This window comes from Orbicella faveolata, unplaced genomic scaffold (genome assembly GCF_042242905.1).
Source record: "Orbicella faveolata isolate gen_17 unplaced genomic scaffold, um_ofav_v1 contig_12, whole genome shotgun sequence".
Lineage (NCBI taxonomy): Eukaryota > Metazoa > Cnidaria > Anthozoa > Scleractinia > Merulinidae > Orbicella > Orbicella faveolata.
In genome coordinates, this window is record NW_028301539.1 from 19,110,753 (window position 1) to 19,131,684 (window position 20,932).

The 20,932-nt window shown below is 37.6% G+C and overlaps 2 protein-coding genes and 1 pseudogene across 2 annotated transcripts; all 3 read right to left on the reverse strand.

The window, feature by feature from the left end:
- Nucleotides 1-287: 287 nt before the first annotated feature.
- LOC149116986 (uncharacterized) lies at nucleotides 288-1,284 on the reverse strand. Its single transcript, XM_089279123.1, has one exon. The coding sequence runs from the start codon at nucleotides 1,241-1,243 to the stop codon at nucleotides 305-307; it is 939 nt and encodes a 312-aa protein (XP_089135249.1). The 5' UTR covers nucleotides 1,244-1,284; the 3' UTR covers nucleotides 288-304.
- A 2,153-nt stretch (nucleotides 1,285-3,437) lies between these two features.
- LOC149116987 (uncharacterized) lies at nucleotides 3,438-4,491 on the reverse strand (annotated as a pseudogene).
- A 2,158-nt stretch (nucleotides 4,492-6,649) lies between these two features.
- Nucleotides 6,650-20,673, reverse strand: LOC149116988 (uncharacterized). The gene is made up of 2 exons (XM_089280621.1): nucleotides 20,370-20,673; nucleotides 6,650-6,996 (listed from the first exon to the last, which is right to left on the reverse strand). The coding sequence occupies exons 1-2, from the start codon at nucleotides 20,671-20,673 to the stop codon at nucleotides 6,650-6,652; spliced, it is 651 nt and encodes a 216-aa protein (XP_089136747.1).
- Between the last annotated feature and the right edge of the window lie 259 nt (nucleotides 20,674-20,932).

The window sequence follows — 20,932 nt, forward strand, 5'->3', positions numbered from 1 at the left end:
CCGGAAGTATCGCTGAATGATTTCTACGACAAATCGGAGAAACGAGGAAAAGTAACAATTTTGCAGACGGCCTCCAGCCGGCTTCACATGCAAAGCTCATAGTATGCCATAGCTAAGCCAATCAGATTGCAGCGTTTGCAGTAGTATACCAGGGAATTTTCTCCATGTGTCTCTCTAACTCGATGGAAACATGGAAAACGTTTTCTATTGCTTATATCAGCTGGTTCATTCTCGTGACCGTGTGACTCACCATTCCTCAGCTATTGCTTCTTTCTATAATATATTCCTACAATGTTGGGAATTATTATCCCTCCTCTTCGTATTTTTTACAGCACAACTTCCTAACGATGGCCTTTACACTATGCCTCATTTCCTTTATCCTCCAACAGTAAAGCAAAGGATTGACCGACGACGAAGAAAACGTTATGACAGTACAAGCATCGACTGCAGCAAGCGATAATTCACTTCCAAGATCCACAACACTCACTACAGCAATACAACACACAGAGGGAACGCAACTCAGTAAAAATACTACAAGGATATACAGAACTGTAAATACAGACTTTTTGTATTTTTCGATGTCAATAGCGTTTTCATTAGTTTGCACTTGACTCTGATGGTGACGTATGATTCGATAAACTTTGTAGTAAGCCAATACAGTTATACTGAAATAAAATGCTGCCCCAAAAACGAAAATAACCAAAAATGGACTTGAAATCTCGCTGGTATAGTACAAGATGTACATGTAACAAGCGAAAAATACAATTAGCAAAACTGCAGACGTGATATAAAGAATAACGACTCCACGCACTGAAAGAAGAGATCTTCGACTCATATGCAGCCATCGTTCTACAGCTATCATTGCCATGACGACGACTGTTAAAGAGGAAAAATAGTATCCAAAGCTTTGTGTGATAACACCACCAAGGCAAAACATCTTACTGTTTCTTGGTAATTTTCCCATTCTGTACAAAACATAAAGTGGCTGACTAAGCAGCCCAGTGAAAAAGTCTGTCAAAGCCAAACCAGCGAGGAGAACATAAGATGGAGTCCTGAGAGACGGATTCTTCCAAATTGCCGCAAAAATGAAAGCATTTCCCGTAACTGCCAGCGGTGCTAGAAGAGAAATGACAACACAGGTTGTAAGAGTTACCTGATAGTAAACTGAGGTTCTTTTACTACTGTTTGAAGAAGTAATAAAGGAGCACCAGTAGTCCATGAAAAGAGAGGAATTGAAGGCCATTGCTGGCTCTAAAATCGTGAGGAAATTTACGGCAAAGGTTGTGCGATAAATTATGGCTTTCGTGATCTTTGCTGATCTCCTGATTTCCCACCCTTTCGTGGCCAATCCTCACTCCTGTTTTGACAGTTAGGTTTTATTGCTCTTCATCACCAAATTAAATAATAAAAGAGGATTTAATTAAATCTTTTTCAAAGCGGCCTTATGCATAGGAGGATATGTTTTCCTACTCTCCTTCATTCAATGAATTCTGGCGTTTTTCATATACTGTGCTATCTTCAGGTACGTATCCTGTTGTTTTCGAAAGTTAAAAAGAAGCATCAGCTGTCCGCTAAACGACAGGAATTGAAGGCCGTTGCTGGCTGAAGAGCTTCACGGCAAAGGATGCGCGATGAATTCTGCCTTTTCGATATACGTGCTAGCGTGGTGTCTGTTGATTTCCTGATCCCACCCTTTGGTCGCCAATCCTTAAAATCCGAGTCTGCATATTTCTCATTTTGCGTTGGTTCTTCAGTCAACGAAATGTTTACATTGCTCAAAATCATATAAACCTCCCAAATATCACAAAACTCTCTAAGGGTTTCAATTTCATTTATTTGATCGGCTTTGAGACATAATACGAATGGTTTTTTTGGCATGTGTCATAAAATTGGACTATGAAAGAGGATTTAATTAAATCTTTTACAAAGCGTGCTAAATGTAATAACAAGAGCATTGCTTGGTTTTAAAAAATCGAATCTAGAATACTGTAAACGTTCCTTGTTAAATGTTTTTGTTTTTGACATGCAATGTACAATAGGTCCTGAAAAATCTAATTGCTAAAAATAAACTTGTACTAACTGCAATTTAGTCAGAGTTTTGGCTCCTCTAACAGTGTTTTCCTGATGTTAATTGTGGATTTCCTTATTTGTTCCGTTTATAAATAATTATTTTTTTAAGAAACGTGGACCTCTCCGAACGGCCACCCCGTTGATACAGCAACCTCGTTATTACAGCCACTCCAGTTATCCTGGGCCTAAAACAAGCTTTCAGTCATTTTCTTTTTCAAAAGAACCTCTTTAATCTGGCTAGCCCGTTAATACGTATATTTTTGTGACCTGTTGGTGAAATGATTGTGTAGGTAGTGTCAGGCAGGGCTCAGTATGCCAATTGAACTGTTAAGAACTAGATGTTTAACCAGGCCAGAGAAAACGATCATACAACATCAAAAATATTACAAATAACTTCGGGAAAGGTCAGTTTCAATCGTTACTTATATCTAATGGCATGATGACAAAAGATGATTCAATTAAAAGTCTTTGCAGGCGGGCTAAACGGATATAAGATATGGATTCTCAATCTGTTCAGGATGTTCAACAATATATATATATATATTTTTTGTTAAAAATCGGTGAAACGATGAGGAGGGCATGGCTGGGTTTTCAATCTGTTGCTCTATGCTTCTGGGAGTGGTTCTTGTTTTAAATTAGTTTGCTATAAAACATAATCAGGGTTCAGAGAAGCCCACTTTGTTGAAAACACTTTTCAAAAGTCACTCCAGCCTTGAATTGAATGTGAAACGTTAGGACTATAGAACATTACAGAGCTTTCTTTGTTTTTCATTATGACAGAAGTTCTAGCATTTAGGATCTGAAAAAAAAAAAAATCAATTTGTTCAGGTGATAATGTTTGATCAATGCACAAACTTAAATTTGAAAAAAAGGTAATTAAGCCCCGGAAATAACGTACTGCTCACGTTTCCTTGATCCCTTTCCCGAACCCCAGCGAGGCTTTCAAATAAAACTGACTAATTCAGTATAATGATTAAGTTTCATTACAGATCAAATCAATCACCTTAATGAATCATTGCAATTTGGAACTGAAATCTTTTTTGGATTAAAATTCCTAATAGGACTAATGAAAAATCTGCTTTCCACTTGTTACATTATGTTTCTATGATTTCTGACTGCAATTTCTGTGTAACAATTTTGGTATTGAAATTTCTATGAATGATATTTGACAGTAAACTATCAGTTGCTAGAAATCAAATGCGAGTGATTCAAGTGTTTTAGTAGAATTCTAACTTAATTCTAATTATTTGTTTCGCAACAAATACAAAGCGGATAGTATACGAAAGCTCAGCCAATCAGATTGCAACATTTGCATTTTTTCCGCTCATGTCTCTATAACTATAGATAGAAGCAGGCGTGTTTATTTTTTATTTCTTGATTAGATGCTTCATTCCCGTGACTGTGTGTTTTTTGCAGCACAATTTCCTAACGAGAGCCTTTGTACTGTACCTTATTTCCTTTATCCTACAATAGTAGAGCAACGGATTGAAAAACGACGAAGAAAATAATATGACATTACTAACATCGACTGCGGCATTCGATGATTCATTTCAAAGATCCACAACACTCGCTACAGCAATATAACACACAGAGGGAACGTAACTCAGTAAAAATACTAAAAGGATATACAGAATTGTGCACACAGACTTTCTGTATTTTTCGATGTCAATGGCGTTTTCATTTGTTTGCACTTGATTCTGATGGTGACGTATGATTCGATAAACTTTGTAATAAGCCAATACAGTCATACTAAAATAAAATGCTGCCGAAAGAACTAAAATAACAGTAAATGGACTTGAAGTCTCGTCGGTATTATACAAGATGTACAAGTAACAAACGACGAACACAATTAGCAAAACTGCAAACGTGATATAAAGAATAACGACTCGACGCACTATGAGAAGAGATCTTCGACTCATATGCAGCCATCTTTCTACCGCTGTTACTGCCATAACGATGTCTGTTAGGGAGGAAAATAGTATCTAGCGATTTGTGCGATAACACCAGCAATGCAGGACATCTTAATCGGTTTCCTGATAATTTCTGCATTCTGTACACAACATAAATGGTTGACTTAGCAGCTCTGTGAAGAAATCAGTGAAGGCCAAACCAGCAAGAAGAACATAAGATGGAGTCCTTAGACGCGGGGTCTTCCAAATTGTTGCCAATATGAACGCATTTCCTGCGACTGCTATCGGTGCTAGAAGTGAGATGACAACGCTGGTTGTAAGTGTTGCCTGATAGTAAACAGAAGTTCTTTTACTGCTGTTTGAAGTAATTAGAGAGGAATACCAGCTATCTGGTAAAAGAGAGGAATTGAAGGACATTGCTCAATCTTAAATTTCGAACAGCTTCACGACAAATGATTCGCGTTGAATTCTGGCTTTAACATATATATGCTATCTTAATGTTTTTTTGATTTCCTTAATCCCATCCCTTCGTCTGCAATCCTTAAAGACCTCTTATGATATACTTTTCACACGGCGTTGGTCCTTGTGCCAACTAAACTATTTATTTTTTCAAAATCATACAAACTTGACAAATATCATAATACGCTTGTGGGATCCAATTTTATTCATTAGATCGGCCTTGTGGCACAATATGAATGAGCTTTTTTGAACTTGTAATCAAATTGTAGAATAAAAGAGGTCTAATTAAATCTCTCTCAAAGGGGGCTAAATGCATAGGACAATATTAGTTTAACTCTCTCCCAGTCAGTTCTATTCTTCTGTTTGATGCAAATGAAAACGATAACCAGAGCATTGCTTGGTTTTAAAAATTGTGTATCTAGAGTACCGTAAATGGATGTTGTTTAATGCTTGTTTTTATTTTTAATTGATATATAATAGATTCTGAGTACAATTCAATTGCTGACAACGAAAATTGCACTGTTAGCAGTTTATTCAAGGAATTATGGTTCCTCAAACAATGTTTCCTGGTTTTCTAATTTGGTCTTTTCCCTGACCATTCCGTAAGCACTTTATTTTTATATTTTAAAATCACATGATATGTAATGGGCAATTTTAAAAAATGTTATATATTTAATGTTTTAAAAATTCTATTTATCACTACTTTGTGTCTTTAGTGCAAGGCAGGGCTCAGCATGCCAATTGAATTGTTAAGAACCAGATATTTAACAAGGCTGAAGAAAAAAACTATAGACACATAAGAAATATTACAAAACACTTTGGGAGAAGAATTTTAATCATGAATTATGTTATAATTTTCGCAAAGGTGTCAAACTGGATTACAAAATTACAAAGAGTATTCGATTAAACGGCCCTGCGAGTGGTCTAAGCGGATAAAAAATATCGATTCAGACTCTACTTGAGAAAATGTACAACCAAGTTTTGGTTTATTTTTTCGGTTAAAATGCAGTAAAACGATAACGAGATCATGGCTACGTTTTAAAGCTGTCGATCTATAATATTGGCAATGTTTCTTGTTAAAATTAGTTCACTACACTAAGTTTAAGACATAATAGGTTCTGAGAAACCACTTTGCTGAAAACAAACACTTTTCAGGAATCTTGCTTAAAATCTAATGGGGCATGTTAGGAAAATGAAACGTTATGATGCTCTTTTTGGTTTGCTTATGATGGCAATTTTAGCGTTTAGTAATACTGAATAATAAGACACTTATATAGCGCTGTTTCCCGGTGGTTCAACAGTGCTTTACAGATTTGAAAGTTCGCTAAAAAATTAAGTAAAAACGACCAAAACTATCTAAAATTGACTAAATTTTTTAAAAAAGTAAAACCATAATGAAACAATAAAAAATCAGCATCCGTTGTAAGCACTCAAGGAAAGATTTTAGGATCCGACTCTGCTTGAGACAAGAAAAGCAGTTAGGATCAAGAAATAACGAAATCAATTTGTTTAGTTGTGTGTCGTCAATACAGCAATTGTAAATAAAAATAACAACCAATTAAAACCTTGAAATAAATGCTCATGATCCCTTGCTGCTCAAAACTCCTGCGAGGCCTTGAAATTAAAGTGATTTATAACGATTAACATTCATTACAATTTAAATCATTCACTTAAATGGATCATTAAAATTTGGAAGTGAAATCGTTTTAAAAATTAAAATTCGTATTTGAGCAAATAAAAAATCTGGTTTCCACTTATTACTCTATGTGACTTTCATTTTAACTCAGTTTCTATTTAACAATTATGGGCTCGTAATTTTTCATGAATGATAATGGCTGCTAATCAGCTATGACGTTTTAGTATAAATCTACTATCTACGAATGCTGTTCTCTGATTGGCTACGCCACTCACTATTTATTCTGTGATAGATAGTGAGTAGCGTAGCAGTGAGCCCTTATTAACAAAAGCACGGCCGCTTCTTGGCGTTTTCGAAGTGTCTGTGAAGAGGCTTTAGATACAGTTTTGAACGACTAGTAGATTTACACTGAAACAATTAGATTATTCGCCGTCGATTTCTATGCGTAATAGTTGACTCGGACCGCGCCCTCGTTAATTATCACGCGATAGAAATCTCAAGCTCAGAATCTAATTGTTTAGTAGAACTGAAATCGAGAGTGAGTGATGCGATTATTTTAGTCGAATTCTAACTTCTACTTTTCATTTGTTTCCACTTGATTCTTATGGTGACGTATGATTCGATAAACTTTGTAATAAGCGAAGAAAGTTACACCAAAACAAAATGCTGCGCCAAGAACTAAAATGACAGTAAATGATAATGCATAATAAAAGCTGTACATGTAACAAGCGACAAACGCAATTAGCAAACTGCAGACGTGATATATATAGAGAACAACGAATCGACGCACTGAAAGAAGAGACCTTCGACTCATATGCAGCCATCTTTGTACATCTATTATTGAGATGACGGTGACTGTTAGGGAAGAAAAATGGTATCCAGCAATTTGTGTGATAACACCAGCAATGCAGAACATCGTAAATTGTACTAATTGCAATTACTTGGCTCCTTCTAAGGTGTTTTCCTGATGACTAAGTGCTCAGTGATTCCCTAATTTGTTGTGTTTGCTGGCCATTCCAGTCGTGAGCACAGTATTGTTATTTTTTTGCACCACATGATATCTAATATTTAGGTGTTTTAGAAATTCTGAAATTTACCAATTTTATGTGCAGTTAGTGTCAGGCAGGTATGTCAATTGCACTGTTTAGAGACAGACATTTAACCAGGCCGACGAGAAAGATCATACAACATTAGAAATATTACGAAACACTTCGGGAATGTTCAATGTCAATCATAACACGTAACTTATGGCATAATGCTAATATTATCGTCAAATTGCATTATAAAAGAGCATTTAATTAAAAGTCTCTGCAAGCGCGCTGAGCGGATAGAAAATATGGATTCCCACACTGCTCGAGACGATATACAACGATATGTTCTGTTCGTTATCTTTTCCGGATTAAAATCAATGAAAAGATAGCGAATGCAGGCTGGATTTTCAATCTGTGGATCTATAATTCTGGGAATGGTTCTTGTTAAAATTAGTTCGCTATATTTAAGTAAAAAACCTAATAGATTCTACGACACCCACATTGCTGAAATATCATTTCGGGAATCACTCCTGCGTTTATTTAATGTGGCATGTTCGTAAATTACAACATTACAAAGCTCTGTTTGTTTTGTTTATGTGAAGAATATTTGAAATAATTCATATTTGAACTGCCGTTGTAGATGAAAGTGAAGAATGATCATCGCAGTAAATTTTCCAATTTAAGCAATTGGAAAGAAGAAGCCTGAAAAAATTAGGGCTTCAACGAAATTCGAACCCGTGACTTCCGCGATTACCGGTACGATGCTCTACAATTTGATGAACAATTGTTTCACTCTGTTTTTCATTCAGCATAGTTTAAATACAAATAGTTCGAAGAGAATTTAAAAAAAAAAACTGAAGAAAATAATTGATTTATTAATACATTTTATCAATACATGTAGTTCATGTTGAAAATGCTAGTGAGAGTCTACCTTAAGGTTGCCACATAGCAGCATTTAGTTCTAAAGTTTGTATGCCAAATGTTATAGCGTTTTTTTTAGACTTTGCCTCTCAAATGCTTCATTATGCTTTTTCATAACACAGCAGCATCTAGTTATAAAGTTTGCATACAAAATGTTATGGTGTTTTTTTTTTTAAGACTTTGCTTCTCAGATGGTTCCTTTTGCTTTTTCATAACATAGCAGCATCCAGTTATAAAGTTGCATGCAAAATGCTATAGAAATGTTTTTTAGACTTTGCTTCTCAAACGCTTCATTATGCTTTTCCATAACACAGCAGCATCTAGTTATAAAGTTTGCAAAAAAATGTTACAGTGTTTTTTAAGACTTTGTTGCTCAGATGGTTATGCTTTTTCATAACAAAGCAGCATCTAGAGATAAAGTTTGCATACAAAATGTTAGATTGTTTCTTCAGGTTTTGCTTCTCAGATGGCTCCTTATACTTTTTCGTAACACAGGGTCTTGTTAACGTAAATTCTTCCATAGTTCAATGAAAATAAGTATACACGAACAAGTAACATAAAGTTTTTTTATTTATAAATAAAGTATTATTGCTCATGCGCAGTATACATACATACATATAGTATGGCGCATGAGTTAAGGATTGGGCTCCGTTTCTCCGTTTTGGTGTCACATTTGTGCACGCAAATTTATGCATTCATACATTTGTGACCGTGAACGGGAAAACGTACCTTAACGCTTATCCGTTAAACGGCCGCTAACGGACGGATAGCTAACGGATAGTTAACGGCCTTCACAACATTCTAACGTTTTGTCCTAACGTTCTAACGGTTATCTAATTGTGCCTAACGGATGATCAAAGCGTTCTAACGCTCTCTCCTAACGTTCTAACGGTTAACTAAGTATGCCTAACGGATGAAGAACACGTTCTAACGGTTGCACGGTTTGTTCTAACGGATGACTGGAGCCGTTTAACGGTTGTCTAACGGCCTACATCTAAGGACGTTTAACGGTTGTCTAACGGTTTACATCTAAGGACTTTAAACGAACGAACAGCATAGCTTTCAGTCCAATGTTATAAACACATGCATAACCGTGCCAATCCATTATGTCTTACGCTCACGATTTCTAAAAAAAACGAATCACAAAGTGCCTATTTCATCAGTCGTCGATGGGACAAACATTTAAAAAATTATTTCCACGGTGAGCATTGAAAGCAAAACTCAGTGATATAAACTATCACTTCCTCATCGAGACAGACAAACTCAGAATTCGAGTCCTTTATTATCGTGTGGAACGCGAAACGTCGCTAAACCTGCGTGTAAACAATTTAACTCGCCAGTCGAGCAGGGTGAACATTTTTTATTGTTTTACTCAAATGGATTTGTCGCTTGTACTTATTTTTACACCATGACTTTGTCTAGAGTTTTTTAAAAGTAACTGTTTTCTCCAGCTGTGGATTCGCGAAAGATTACGCATTCTTGACAGAGCATGCGAAAAGCGGTACCTTCTGAAGCCACGAAGCTAGTCTCGAAGCGACGGGAGTTTTGTTGGTGCTGGTTTCATCAGATAAAGTTGTTTTTGTCACATACATGTAGTTAAATTGGTTTCTTCTGATTCAGAGTCAGACAACACTCTATCAAAATATTTATCAAACTTTCCGCCGGAATATGGCCGTTTCTTACATATTGGAAGATGTAAACAACTTTATGCAAATGTTTGAGCCCGCACTTTGTGACATTGACAAACGAGCACAAGTTCTTGACACGTGATCAGTGTTTACTTCGCAGAACATCTTTATTCATCGCATGGCCATTTTGGTTGAGTTTTCTCCGTGTTTGGTTCGTTCATTTATGGCATTTGTAAGGTATTTTTAACTTTCGTTTGTTCACGACTTACAGTAACAAATTACAAGCTCTCGAAACAACCGGACTTTGCCGAATAAATAAAACAGTTCATATAATGACGATCGCTGTTATGATTTTACATGTCATTTCTGTTTTCGAAAGCGGCAAACGTGTTTTGTTTTGGATCGTGTATAATAATTATAGTATGAAGGCTTTATTGAACTTCATTTGAGTTGTAATAATCGCCAAACTTCTCGTCGAAAGATAGCTATCTCTCATGATTGTTTTGAACTAAATGGAAGCCAAGAGCTGCTCTCCTTTCACACTGTGTTAGGCTACGTACCACATGCTACTTCAACGCGTGCCATGCCATTCTAACGGAATCGTTACCCGTTTAACGTATGCTAGTTTATTCTAACGGATCCTAACGGCTTCTCTAGCCGTGCTAACGGATACAGAGTTTTTGCTAACGGTTATGCTGTCCCGTCTAACGGTCTGACGCTAACGGGTAACGGATACATGTCTCTTGCTAACGGTTGCACTCTCCGTTCTAACGGCCTGATGCTAACGTCTAACGGTTGGGCTAACGCCTCTAACGTTGTAAGAAAACTTTCTAACGGATGACTAACGGATGCTTAACGCTTTTGCCTGTCTAACGGATAAGCGTTAAGGTACGTTTTCCCGTTCACGGTCACATTTACCACGCTCTTTGGAGCTTCGTCCGCCATATTGGATTCTTGAAGAAGGTTCCGTTTTTTTCGCAAACGTTGTGCTTTTTCCCCAATTTGATACGGTGTGAAGGTACCTATCAGTACTTTAGTTCGTTGTTAAGATTCTGAACTGGCATGTGAGCATGCATAAAGAGTAAGAAAGTGTTTCTGGAGAGGTAAGCCACTGTTTATGTCAATCGCCATCTGACAATATGACAAATCTCAAATTTGTTAGGGTTTTGGAGATTCAAGGACATATTACGAAGAATCATTTACTAAGAACGTGCTCTGTATACTCAATATTTTGGTGAAAAAATGCTTCCTGGTCGTGTAAATGGACGTGTTCAACAAACCGGGCAGGTAATAGGCCACGTTCGATATATCAATATTCTAGCATGTCTCCGAGGATTTCAGGACAAAAATTTCAAGTTTCTTTTGTCCCTCAAATTCCAAAAGATATTCGGTTACAAAGAAATAATTTCAAAAGAAAAATAAATGCTATAACTTGAAGTTTCGGTGTTATCTTGTCGCCATTATCAAATGCAGATTAAAGTCGTTCAGTTCAGTTATAGTTATATACTAGCTTAGGTGTTAAGAAGGAATCCACCAAAAGTACGAGTAACAAGTGGACAAAAACGTTTTACCGAGATTATTTACATTGTATTGGAAACTTCTGCGCGACTCTTTTAAATACCTTCTCAAAAGAAATCATTTCTAACAACACCAAATGTAGAAAATAAATTGTGAAGTAATATATGAAACACTTGAAAGTACTGGTGAAATGAAACTGATGATGAAATTTTACCTGTGTTTTACCTGACAATTTCTCTGAACTTTGAAATTTTCTTTCTCGAGTTCCCATGAGAAAGTGTTTTTGGTGTTATTTCAGACAACTGTTTATATCTTTAGCTTTTAGAAAATGCAAAAAGCGCTGTAATGTACTTAAAGTTATGCTGGTACAAAGTTTGTGTCCATTAAAAACTGAAATTGCTCAATTTCCTATCGGGCTCGAGTCAAGAAGAATGTGACGAACAATGTCAGGTAATAAAACACGTGTGTTTATTTATTTTTTTTTTTTCTTTTTCTTTTTCTGCCTCTTGGTTAGTCTAGTACACCTTGTATTTTGTATCAATTATTGAAACCTATCACATTTTTAGCAATATGTGTAATATAATAATATTTTAATTCTCGGGAAAATGGCATAGCATGATATAACATACAAAAAACACCAGGTGCCTACTGAGGATTACTGTTATTTTATCAAGTTTCAAGTATACTTTAAAATCAAATTACAAATATAATAAAAACAACACAAAGTTGATATTTGTTACAATGGCACAGTACTGGAATATATTCCTAACAACCAACATAAACAAGTCTAACACTTGAACAAAAAATGCCCCAGAGAGATTTGGTTCAGAATTGCTATGAAAAAAGATATTTCATACAATTCGCAATTCTGATTGTTTGTTAATTCTCTTTATTATATGGTTTTGGCTTGTGGCCGATAAAACGCGCGCTCTGCTTGGCTAAGAGCGAGATCTGAGCGGTCATTATGCAGCCGTAATGCCCACGGGCCGATTACGGATTATGCAAATTGGGAAGAACCCGACTCTGAAAATTCAAGCATATTGAAGCGATGAAACCCGATTAAAATCATTAAGAGAAGGTAAGTAGCTAAAAGTTTAGAGATATTTCCTTAATAAAATTTATACAGATGACTTACCAGCCTTGGCGAGCACTAGTGAAAAACAACTAAAGTTTGCCGAGTCTTAAGTAAAGCTAAAATCGCTTAGTGTAAAACACCATCGGCAGATCTGTCATGCATCCTGAGCACACCACGAAGAAACTTATAAGTTATCATCTTAGTCACAACAATTACCGAAGTATTGAACTCCGTCACAGTTCTCATCAAATAGATTCCCTCGCTTTAACACAAGCAAGTGTAAATCAGCTTCCAGGATCATCAGATGTAAACAATCGGGCGGTTTCTGTCAGTAGCAGTGTTTCTGATAACTGCAGACGTTCACAAGGCTTGAAAAGTTCATTCATAAACTGCCCAGAATGAAGAAGGCGAAGATATGTTGTCGAAAGCGAATGCGAAGATCGAGTTAAGCTTATTTTGAGCAGTGCATTCTGAAGCACTAGTATTTTCTTTCACCGAAAGACCGTTGGTTTGGACAAGATTGAAACGCTTTCTGTCTTTTCTATATGCGTTGACGTTCCGCCACAAAAGTCGGAAAAACTCACCCATCAACTTGTGGTACCACGATACTAAAATACCTTTTTGAGACTGTGACAGTCACTTTTCCCGTAAAGAAATGAGTGTTTTTAAGAGCAGCTTCGCCTAAATATCATCTAGACTTGGAAATAGCAAAAAAATCGAATTTCTTCAAACTCGCCCAGAATGAAGCCCTATGGGCACTAGTTGCAAAAATATTGTTTTAAGTTCGATAAATCAAAAATTATTTTTTTACGCAATTTTTTCGTTTTGATGCCCGAAATCGGCCAAAATCGATTGAAAATGAGCGGCATATTCAGAGGCTCGTAAAGTCAAAAGTAAAATTCCTCATTACAAACTGATTGCGTGTCGTATTTGTACTTTCTTTCTTGTATATTTAGAGCTAAATAGATTGCGATTTGATTAGAACTAAAATATTTGACCCAAGATAGCTTAACAAGGGGTCTACATTTAGCCTATTTTCAAATGCTAAAAAGGCGTTCTGGTACACGGCTTTTCCCAAAACGTCTTGTTTGGTCTGAAAGAGCATTGTTTCCTCTTCAAATTAGGGACCGTTCATTTTTTATGAGGGAGGGGGGGCTGGTGGGATTTGGGAAGCACCATTTAAAAATCGCATGACCCCCCCTCAGCTTACCAATTTTTTCGTATGGCCCCCCCTTATAGCGGTCATTTTTTGGGATGACCCCCCCCCCACAAAAAAAAATTGAACAAACAATATTTAGATTTCAACTTTTATAATATTTCTCTATTATCCCCCTACTTCACGTTATTGTGCTCACTATGAAGACAATATTGACAATCCCTCTACTACAGAGAGCTGTTGTTTAAAAAACAAATCAAAAGAAAGAGAAGTCAATTTCGGATCTCCTAGTTATGGCTCGCCCTGAGCGTGTGGCATTTGGCCTCTCATTGGCATCTTTCTCATCCGAATTGATGAATGCAAGAATGACATCACTTGAGTCATCTTCTCCCCCAGAGTCAATGGCATCACTGTCATACTCATCATTGTCACTTTCATCCGTTTCACTGCTGTCAGCACTTGTCCTGTTGTCATTTTGGGTCAATGTCCTTGCATTTCTCAGTGTTGGCTGGCCAGCTCTGAGAGGACTCTTCTGCTGCAAACATGAATGTCTTACAATTGCCTTTACTTTCTCACTCTTGCTGCTTTTCAAATGCTGCTTCAGCCCGTGGTGGTTCAAGTACTTGTTTAGTTCTGGAACACGTAGCTTTTTAAGCTTGGTTAGATCTTCGCACAACTCAGTCCAAGGATAATCCTCATATGATTTATCTTTTGCGTCCCTACTTAACTTCGCCTTTTCTTCTGTTCTCTTTTTCGTTTTAAATTCCAGCACTTCAAGATGCTGAAGATAATCCACCACAAACTTTGATTTGACAATAAACTTATCTGCAAATAGAGCAACGCTCTCTGGGTCAGATAAAACCAGTCTGCCACTTCCATGCTCTTTCTTCGCTTGGACCCTCGGCTGCCAGTCATCTGGATCACGCCCTTCTTTTGGGGTCTTCTGGTAGGAGAGGTAGGGGTATTCCGGTAGGCAGGAATGGTCAGGAACTGGTTTAGGGTATCTTTCTATGGGTGGTCCAGTCCATTTACAACAAAAAGAACAACTTTCTCCTACCTTTTCTTGACAGGACAACTTTAGAAACTCCCTGTTGTTCTCCCCTTCCTCATAGTGCTCATTCATAAACTTCTCAATCTTACGGAAGTAACAGTGGCCTGGAACAGAGTCTTTCCTTGCTCCTGCATTGTGATACTGAACCAAGTACGAAGTGTTGTGAAAAAACTGGAAATCTGTTGATGTGTTGTGTGAAACACATTCTTACATTTAATTTACAGATGTCTTTATTTGGAAGGTTTTTACCTCTACTCTAGTGATAGGCATGTATGAATGTTGCCCTGTGCAGGTAAAACAGAAAGCTGTTGAAGTACAAGAAGATGAGCCGGTAAGTGTTAATTTCTTGTCAGTGTTCCAATTTTTATCTGGACATTAAAAACGCATGTATGCTTCACTTTTATAATGAGAAACGTCTGTATTTTCCTATTGTAAAGATAGCACCTAAAACTGTTTGAACATTTTTAAAATAGTATGTGTCTTTTAATATATCGTTTGACTTAGGTCTACATTTCACTACACGAATACAACATTAAATGGTTACACGAACCATGATCATTCGATAATATCAGTTCAATATAATAAATAAAAAAATCGTCTTTCCTTTTCTGGTAGGTCACTAGCTCCTCCTCTGCTGATGATACAACCATACCTCAGGGTCTCCGGAAAACAAGCCTTGGCTATATTGTTAATCCAATCGGGAAAAGAGCGCATTACTACATGAGCATCATGAAAGAGGCTCATTCCAAAATGCGCAATAATGGCGAAAGCGACGAGTCATTTAAGAAAAGGTTTACAGCTGAACGATCCAGGCAGTTTGACATCTTACAAGCAAAAGAAGCAATCTTTCTAAGTGCGGATGGCTGTTCAGAAAGGGCGAGTGAGTTTTCCATGCCAGGGTACTGGTTGAAGCCCAGTGATGGAAGAAAACTGAACTTCTCCATCAAAGAGCACAGAGCAATGGTGGAAAAGTTGAATGCCATATTGAAAGATGTAAAGGAACACGATTCCACACTCTTTCAGTCCAATGGGCTTGCTTTAAAACAGGGCGAAGAATTTGCCCACAGTTTTAATGTAAAACAGATCAAATGTATAGAAGCTAAGTTGACGAAGGTCACCCAGGACATGGAAGCACTAGAAAATAAGAAGAGCAATTATAACAGCATATTCAAGGGCATACTCAAACAGCAAATCAACAAAAGGAGAACGAAAAAAGAAAACCGCAGAAAGTCAAATGAAAGAAAGAGGAAGCGGACTGAAAACAACGTCCAACGAGTTTATGGAATCTGTTTTGGAAACCCGCTAGGAAATAATCTTCCACAATGCCTTGTGTACCCTCCAAGAACGGCCGTCCCGGAAGAGTGTATTAAAGTTGAGGATGTTGCCACGTCGTTATTTAGAAGAGATGGGCCATACATCGCACAGCTCTTGGAAGGGAATTATTTTACCAATGCTGCAAGAAGCAGAATCACCACCAATCTTGAGCAGGAAGTCAGAGATTATGTTTACACCTTCATGTACCCTGAAGAGTACACTCTGACGGAAAGCATTGCTGCTTCTTGTAGCATTGGTGAAAGAGACTCCCATAGCAGCACAAGCGGCGACGAAGAACTCGACGACAGCGAAGATGAAGATGAGTGCCAGTGAAAGTTGCATTCGAAAATAACAGTGTTAAATACTTCTTTTCAGTAGCTACAAATGCTTTTTGTCGCCAAACGTTTTTTTAAAGCAGTAGGAAAGTTTGTAATAAATTTGTATCCTGCCTTCTATGTTTATTCTGTAGCAATTTTTTTGATATTCAAACATTATGCCATTTTAAAGTTTTACTAAAATATTTCACGTGACCCCCCCTTTTTCCCTTATTTTTTTGGGATGGCCCCCCTTCGAAAGCCATTTTTTTTCGCATGGCCCCCCCCCCCAAATCCCACCAGCCCCCCCTACCTTATAAAAAATGAACGGTCCCTTAGTGAAATAAAATTTTCGGGTAAATATAACTGCGAGCGCTGAGATAGCGAACTAAATGCAGCACTTCCTCCAGAAAAACGTGACCTTTGACCCAAGCGTAACGAAACCGATTACTGAAACAAAAGCAAACGCTTCGTCATTTTGAAACATTTTCTGGTGATATCTCTCCGGAACCATTATTGCAAGAAACTACTTCCAGATATGAAATCTTACAGGGTCAAAGAAGTAGCTAAAAGGCGCATTTTGACAGATTAACTTTGTTTGCCGAGAATCAATGACCGTTAACGAATTCGAGTGAAATTTGCGAACTTGAAGTACGTTAGCCGATACTTACCTTAATATTTATATTTACAGCGAACCGTCTTCTTGGATTAGCCTTCAAAAGAAGCTGGATCCAGCTTTGGAAGCCTCTAAAAGAAGAATTGTTTAATGTTCCGTGACCTGTCCACTGCTATAAATTCTATGCACATGCCGACTGTATGTTTGTCGTGAAACCAACTGAACTCCACTGACAGTTTCAATAGGCAACCCCAAAATAAACAATCCCACAAAATGTAAAGTGAAATTGGCTGTCTTCGTGAACATTTAGAAGCTAGAGTCAAGTTCCATTACCTTTAAAAAGTGCTTGATTTTATTTGTTTGCGTCGACTTTGTTCCCCACTCAGTATTTCTTACTGTCACGTTCGAATACCGCGAATCGGTCACGCCAAAACACTGCAGACCGTGCAGACTGCAGACACCTGTTTGGGGCTTTAATTTTGATTCATATTCTGGGGGGCTCTAGTTACAAAATAGTGTTCAACATATCTGAAAGTTTGTCATTTATCCACAGGCCGCACAAGGGCAGTATGTGTCTTTTGATTCGATAGACAAATGCGTGAAAGACTTTGTATGGGAAACTTACTCAGTCTGCATGGTCTGTGGTGTTTTGGCGTGACCGATACGCAGTATTCGAAAGTGACGGTAACTACTGAGTGAACAAAGTAAAATCAAGTACTTTTTAAAGGTAATGGAACTTGGCTCTAGCTTCTAAATGTTCACGAAGACAGCCAATTTCACTTTACATTTTTGGGGATTGTTTATTTTGGGGTTGCCTATTGAAACTGTCAGTGGAGTTCAGTTGGTTTCACGACAAACATACGGTCGGCATGTGCATGGAATTTATAGCAGCGGACAGGTCACGGAACATTAAACAATTCTTCTTTTAGAGGTTTCCAAAGCTGGATCCAGCTTCTTTTGAAGGCTAATCCAAGAAGACAATTCTGCTGTAAACATAAATATTCAGGTAAGTATCGGCTAACATACTTCAAGTTCGCAAATTTCACTCGAATTCGTTAATGGTCATTGACTTCAATTCTCGGCAAACAAAGTTAATCTGTCAAAATGCGCCTTTTAGCTACTTCTTTGACCCTGTAAGATTTCATATCTGGAAGTAGTTTCTTGTAATAATGGTTCCGGAGAGATATCACTAGAAAATGTTTCAAAATAACGAAGCGTTTGCTTTTGTTTCAATAATCGGTCTAGTTACGCTTGGGTCAAAGGTCACGTTTTCAGGAAGAAGTGCTGCATTTAGTTTGCTATCTCAGCGCTCGCAGTTATATTTGCCCAAAAATTTTATTTCGCTAATTTGAAGAGGAAACAATGCTCTTTCAGATCAAACAAGTCGTTTTGGGAAAAGCCGTGTACCAGAACGCCTTTTTAGCATTTGAAAATAGGCTAAATGTAGACCTCTTGTTAAGCTATCTTGGGTCGTTAATTAAGAAAATTCGTCAAATATTTTAGTTCTAATCAAATCGCAAACTATTTAGCTCTAAATATACAAGAAAGAAAGTACAAATACGACGGGTAATCAGTTTGTATTGAAGAATTTTACTTTTGACTTTACGAGCCTCTGAATATGCCGCTCATTTTCAATCGATTTTGGCCGATTTCGGGCATCAAAACGAAAAAATTGCGTAAAAAAATAATTTTTGATTTATCGAACTTAAAACAATATTTTTGTAACTAGTGCCCATAGGGCTTCATTCTGGGCGAGTTTGAAGAAATTCGATTTTTTTGCTATTTCCAAGTCTAGTTGATATTTAGGCGAAGCTGCTCTTAACGGAATACGTACTACAGTGGCGAAGTTCACTGACTGTGTGGTTCTGCCCTGGGTTTGAGACGCTGAATGGATCGGTAAACGCGCGCATCGCCGGATGTAAATTGAAGACTTCCGCTCGAATGATTTTTTTCCTTTATTCATGAGCCATATAATAAACATTTTAATAACCTCGACCGTTCGGTCATTACGGGAAAATCTCAAACCTCGGCCTCCTGTATTATACGGCAAGGCCTCAATTTGAGATTTTCCCGTAACGACCTCACTCTCGGTTATTAAGTAGTTAATCTATAATTTTTCGACTCGGCTTGCTTTGTTATTCACCTGACGATATCCTTGTAATAAAGATGGCATATTGCGTTACAGCACTTATCTTCTCTCCTGCATCTTAATTATTTATATCTTAGATCTATGATGCACTTTTTTTCAAATTAGCGTTTCTCCCGTATTATTTCTAGTTGTCAGATGGCAAACGTTTTCAAATTGCTTGTCTCACTATGTACGCATTGCGTATCTATTTTATACTAGTTGTAACCTCCTGCGCATGAGTATAGGCTACTTGGAGCCTCTTGTTTGAAATGAAATGAAGATGTCATCATGGCAATTGTTTACTTTTTGTTGGGATAACATTCATATTCTCCTAGTAGTTTTTTTTTTTCTTTTGGGTGGGTTTTGTTAGGAATCCAAGGAATCGATAAAGAAATTAAAATGTGTGTTACACTCGGCAGTTTGAACACAGTTTTGGGGATATGCAAGCTTTGATATGGGTTCTCAGTACTTCACGTTGGCGTCAGTATTCGATCATGAACAGGTTTCATACTTCGCATAAGTCTCGTCTTCCAGTCGAATATTACAGAACACCTGATGTGTGTAGTTTAGAATACCTTAAAACCTCACCTATGCGTCAGTATTCGATCATGAACACGTTTCATACTTAACACGAGTCTCGTGTTCCAGTCGAACACTACAGAACACTTGAAGTGTGTCGTTTGGAATACCCTTATAACCTCACATATGCGTCAGTATTCAAACATGAACACGTTTCATACTTCGCATGAGTCTCGTGTCCCAGTCGAACACCCGGCAGAACACTTGAAGTTTTCCATTTAGAATACCTTAAAACCTCACGTATGCGTCAGAATTAGAACATGAACACGTTTCATACTTCGCATGAGTCTCGTGTTCCAGTCGCACCCTTCGTAACACTAGCGTGTTGTCTAGCTGAACTACGCGGTAGTGTATATTACCTGCATAAAACCCGTTCTAGACGACGCAAGACATGGCTGTGAAAAATGTGACATAACTTTCGTATTCATAGCGTGCGATTCTCGAAAATTAGAGCACACTTGACGTATCCATTAGTATTCGAAGACGTTCACGTCAGAAGTGGCGTCGTACATCTCGTGTTCCAGTCGCAAACTCTCGAACAACTGAGTGTATTCGAAAATGTTCGAGTCATAAATGATCACTATGTCTTCGAAGAACATCTAATGCAACATTAATCTACCAAAACGTGGCGCGTCTTATTTATCGAACACTTCGAGTCATTCACGAGTATTAAATTTGAATGCGGAAAAACAAGCCGGAATCCGATAGAATATTCCAGGTGTGTTTCGAGTCAGCCGCAATCGAATACGTCAGAACATTGCGGTATACGCGGCGTGCGCCGATCCGTATTCGAGCGAATTCGGGCCCGAATATTTGGCTTTTGGCGCAGTGCTGTAAGAAGAGATCTTCCACTCATATACAGCCATCTTTCTACAACTATTATTGTCACGGCGATGACTGGTAGAGAGGAAAAATAGTTTCCAGTGATTTGGGCGATAACATCACCAATGCAGATAACTTTTCTCTCTCCTGCTAATTCCGCCAACTTGTACACAACATAAAATAGTTGACTAAATAACCCAGTGAAAAAGTCAGTGAAGGCCAAACCAGCAAGATGAACATAAGATGCAGTCCGCAGAGACGGGTTTTTCCAAATTGCTGCTAATATGAATGCATTTCCTGCAACTGCCATCGGTGCCAGAAGTGAGGTGACAACACAGCCTGTAAGAGTTACCTGATAGTAAACTGAGGTTTTTTTACTGCTGTTTGAAGAAGTTATAATCATGGAACACCATTTGTCCGGTAAAAGAGAGGAATTCAAGGACATTGCTCACCCACAATGATACGCGATCAATTTTGGCTTTTCTATATGCTATCTTGATGTTTGTTGTTTTCCTTTATTCCACCCCTTCGTTGCCAATACTTAAATACCACTTGTGATGTGAAACTTACTTGTGAAATGGAAGAGTCTATCTACTTTTCATTCGGCGTTGGTCCTTAGGCGAACTAAAATCATTATCAAACTCGGCAAATATCATAGCCCTATTGTGGGGTTCAATTTTATTCATTAGATCGGCCTTGTGGCA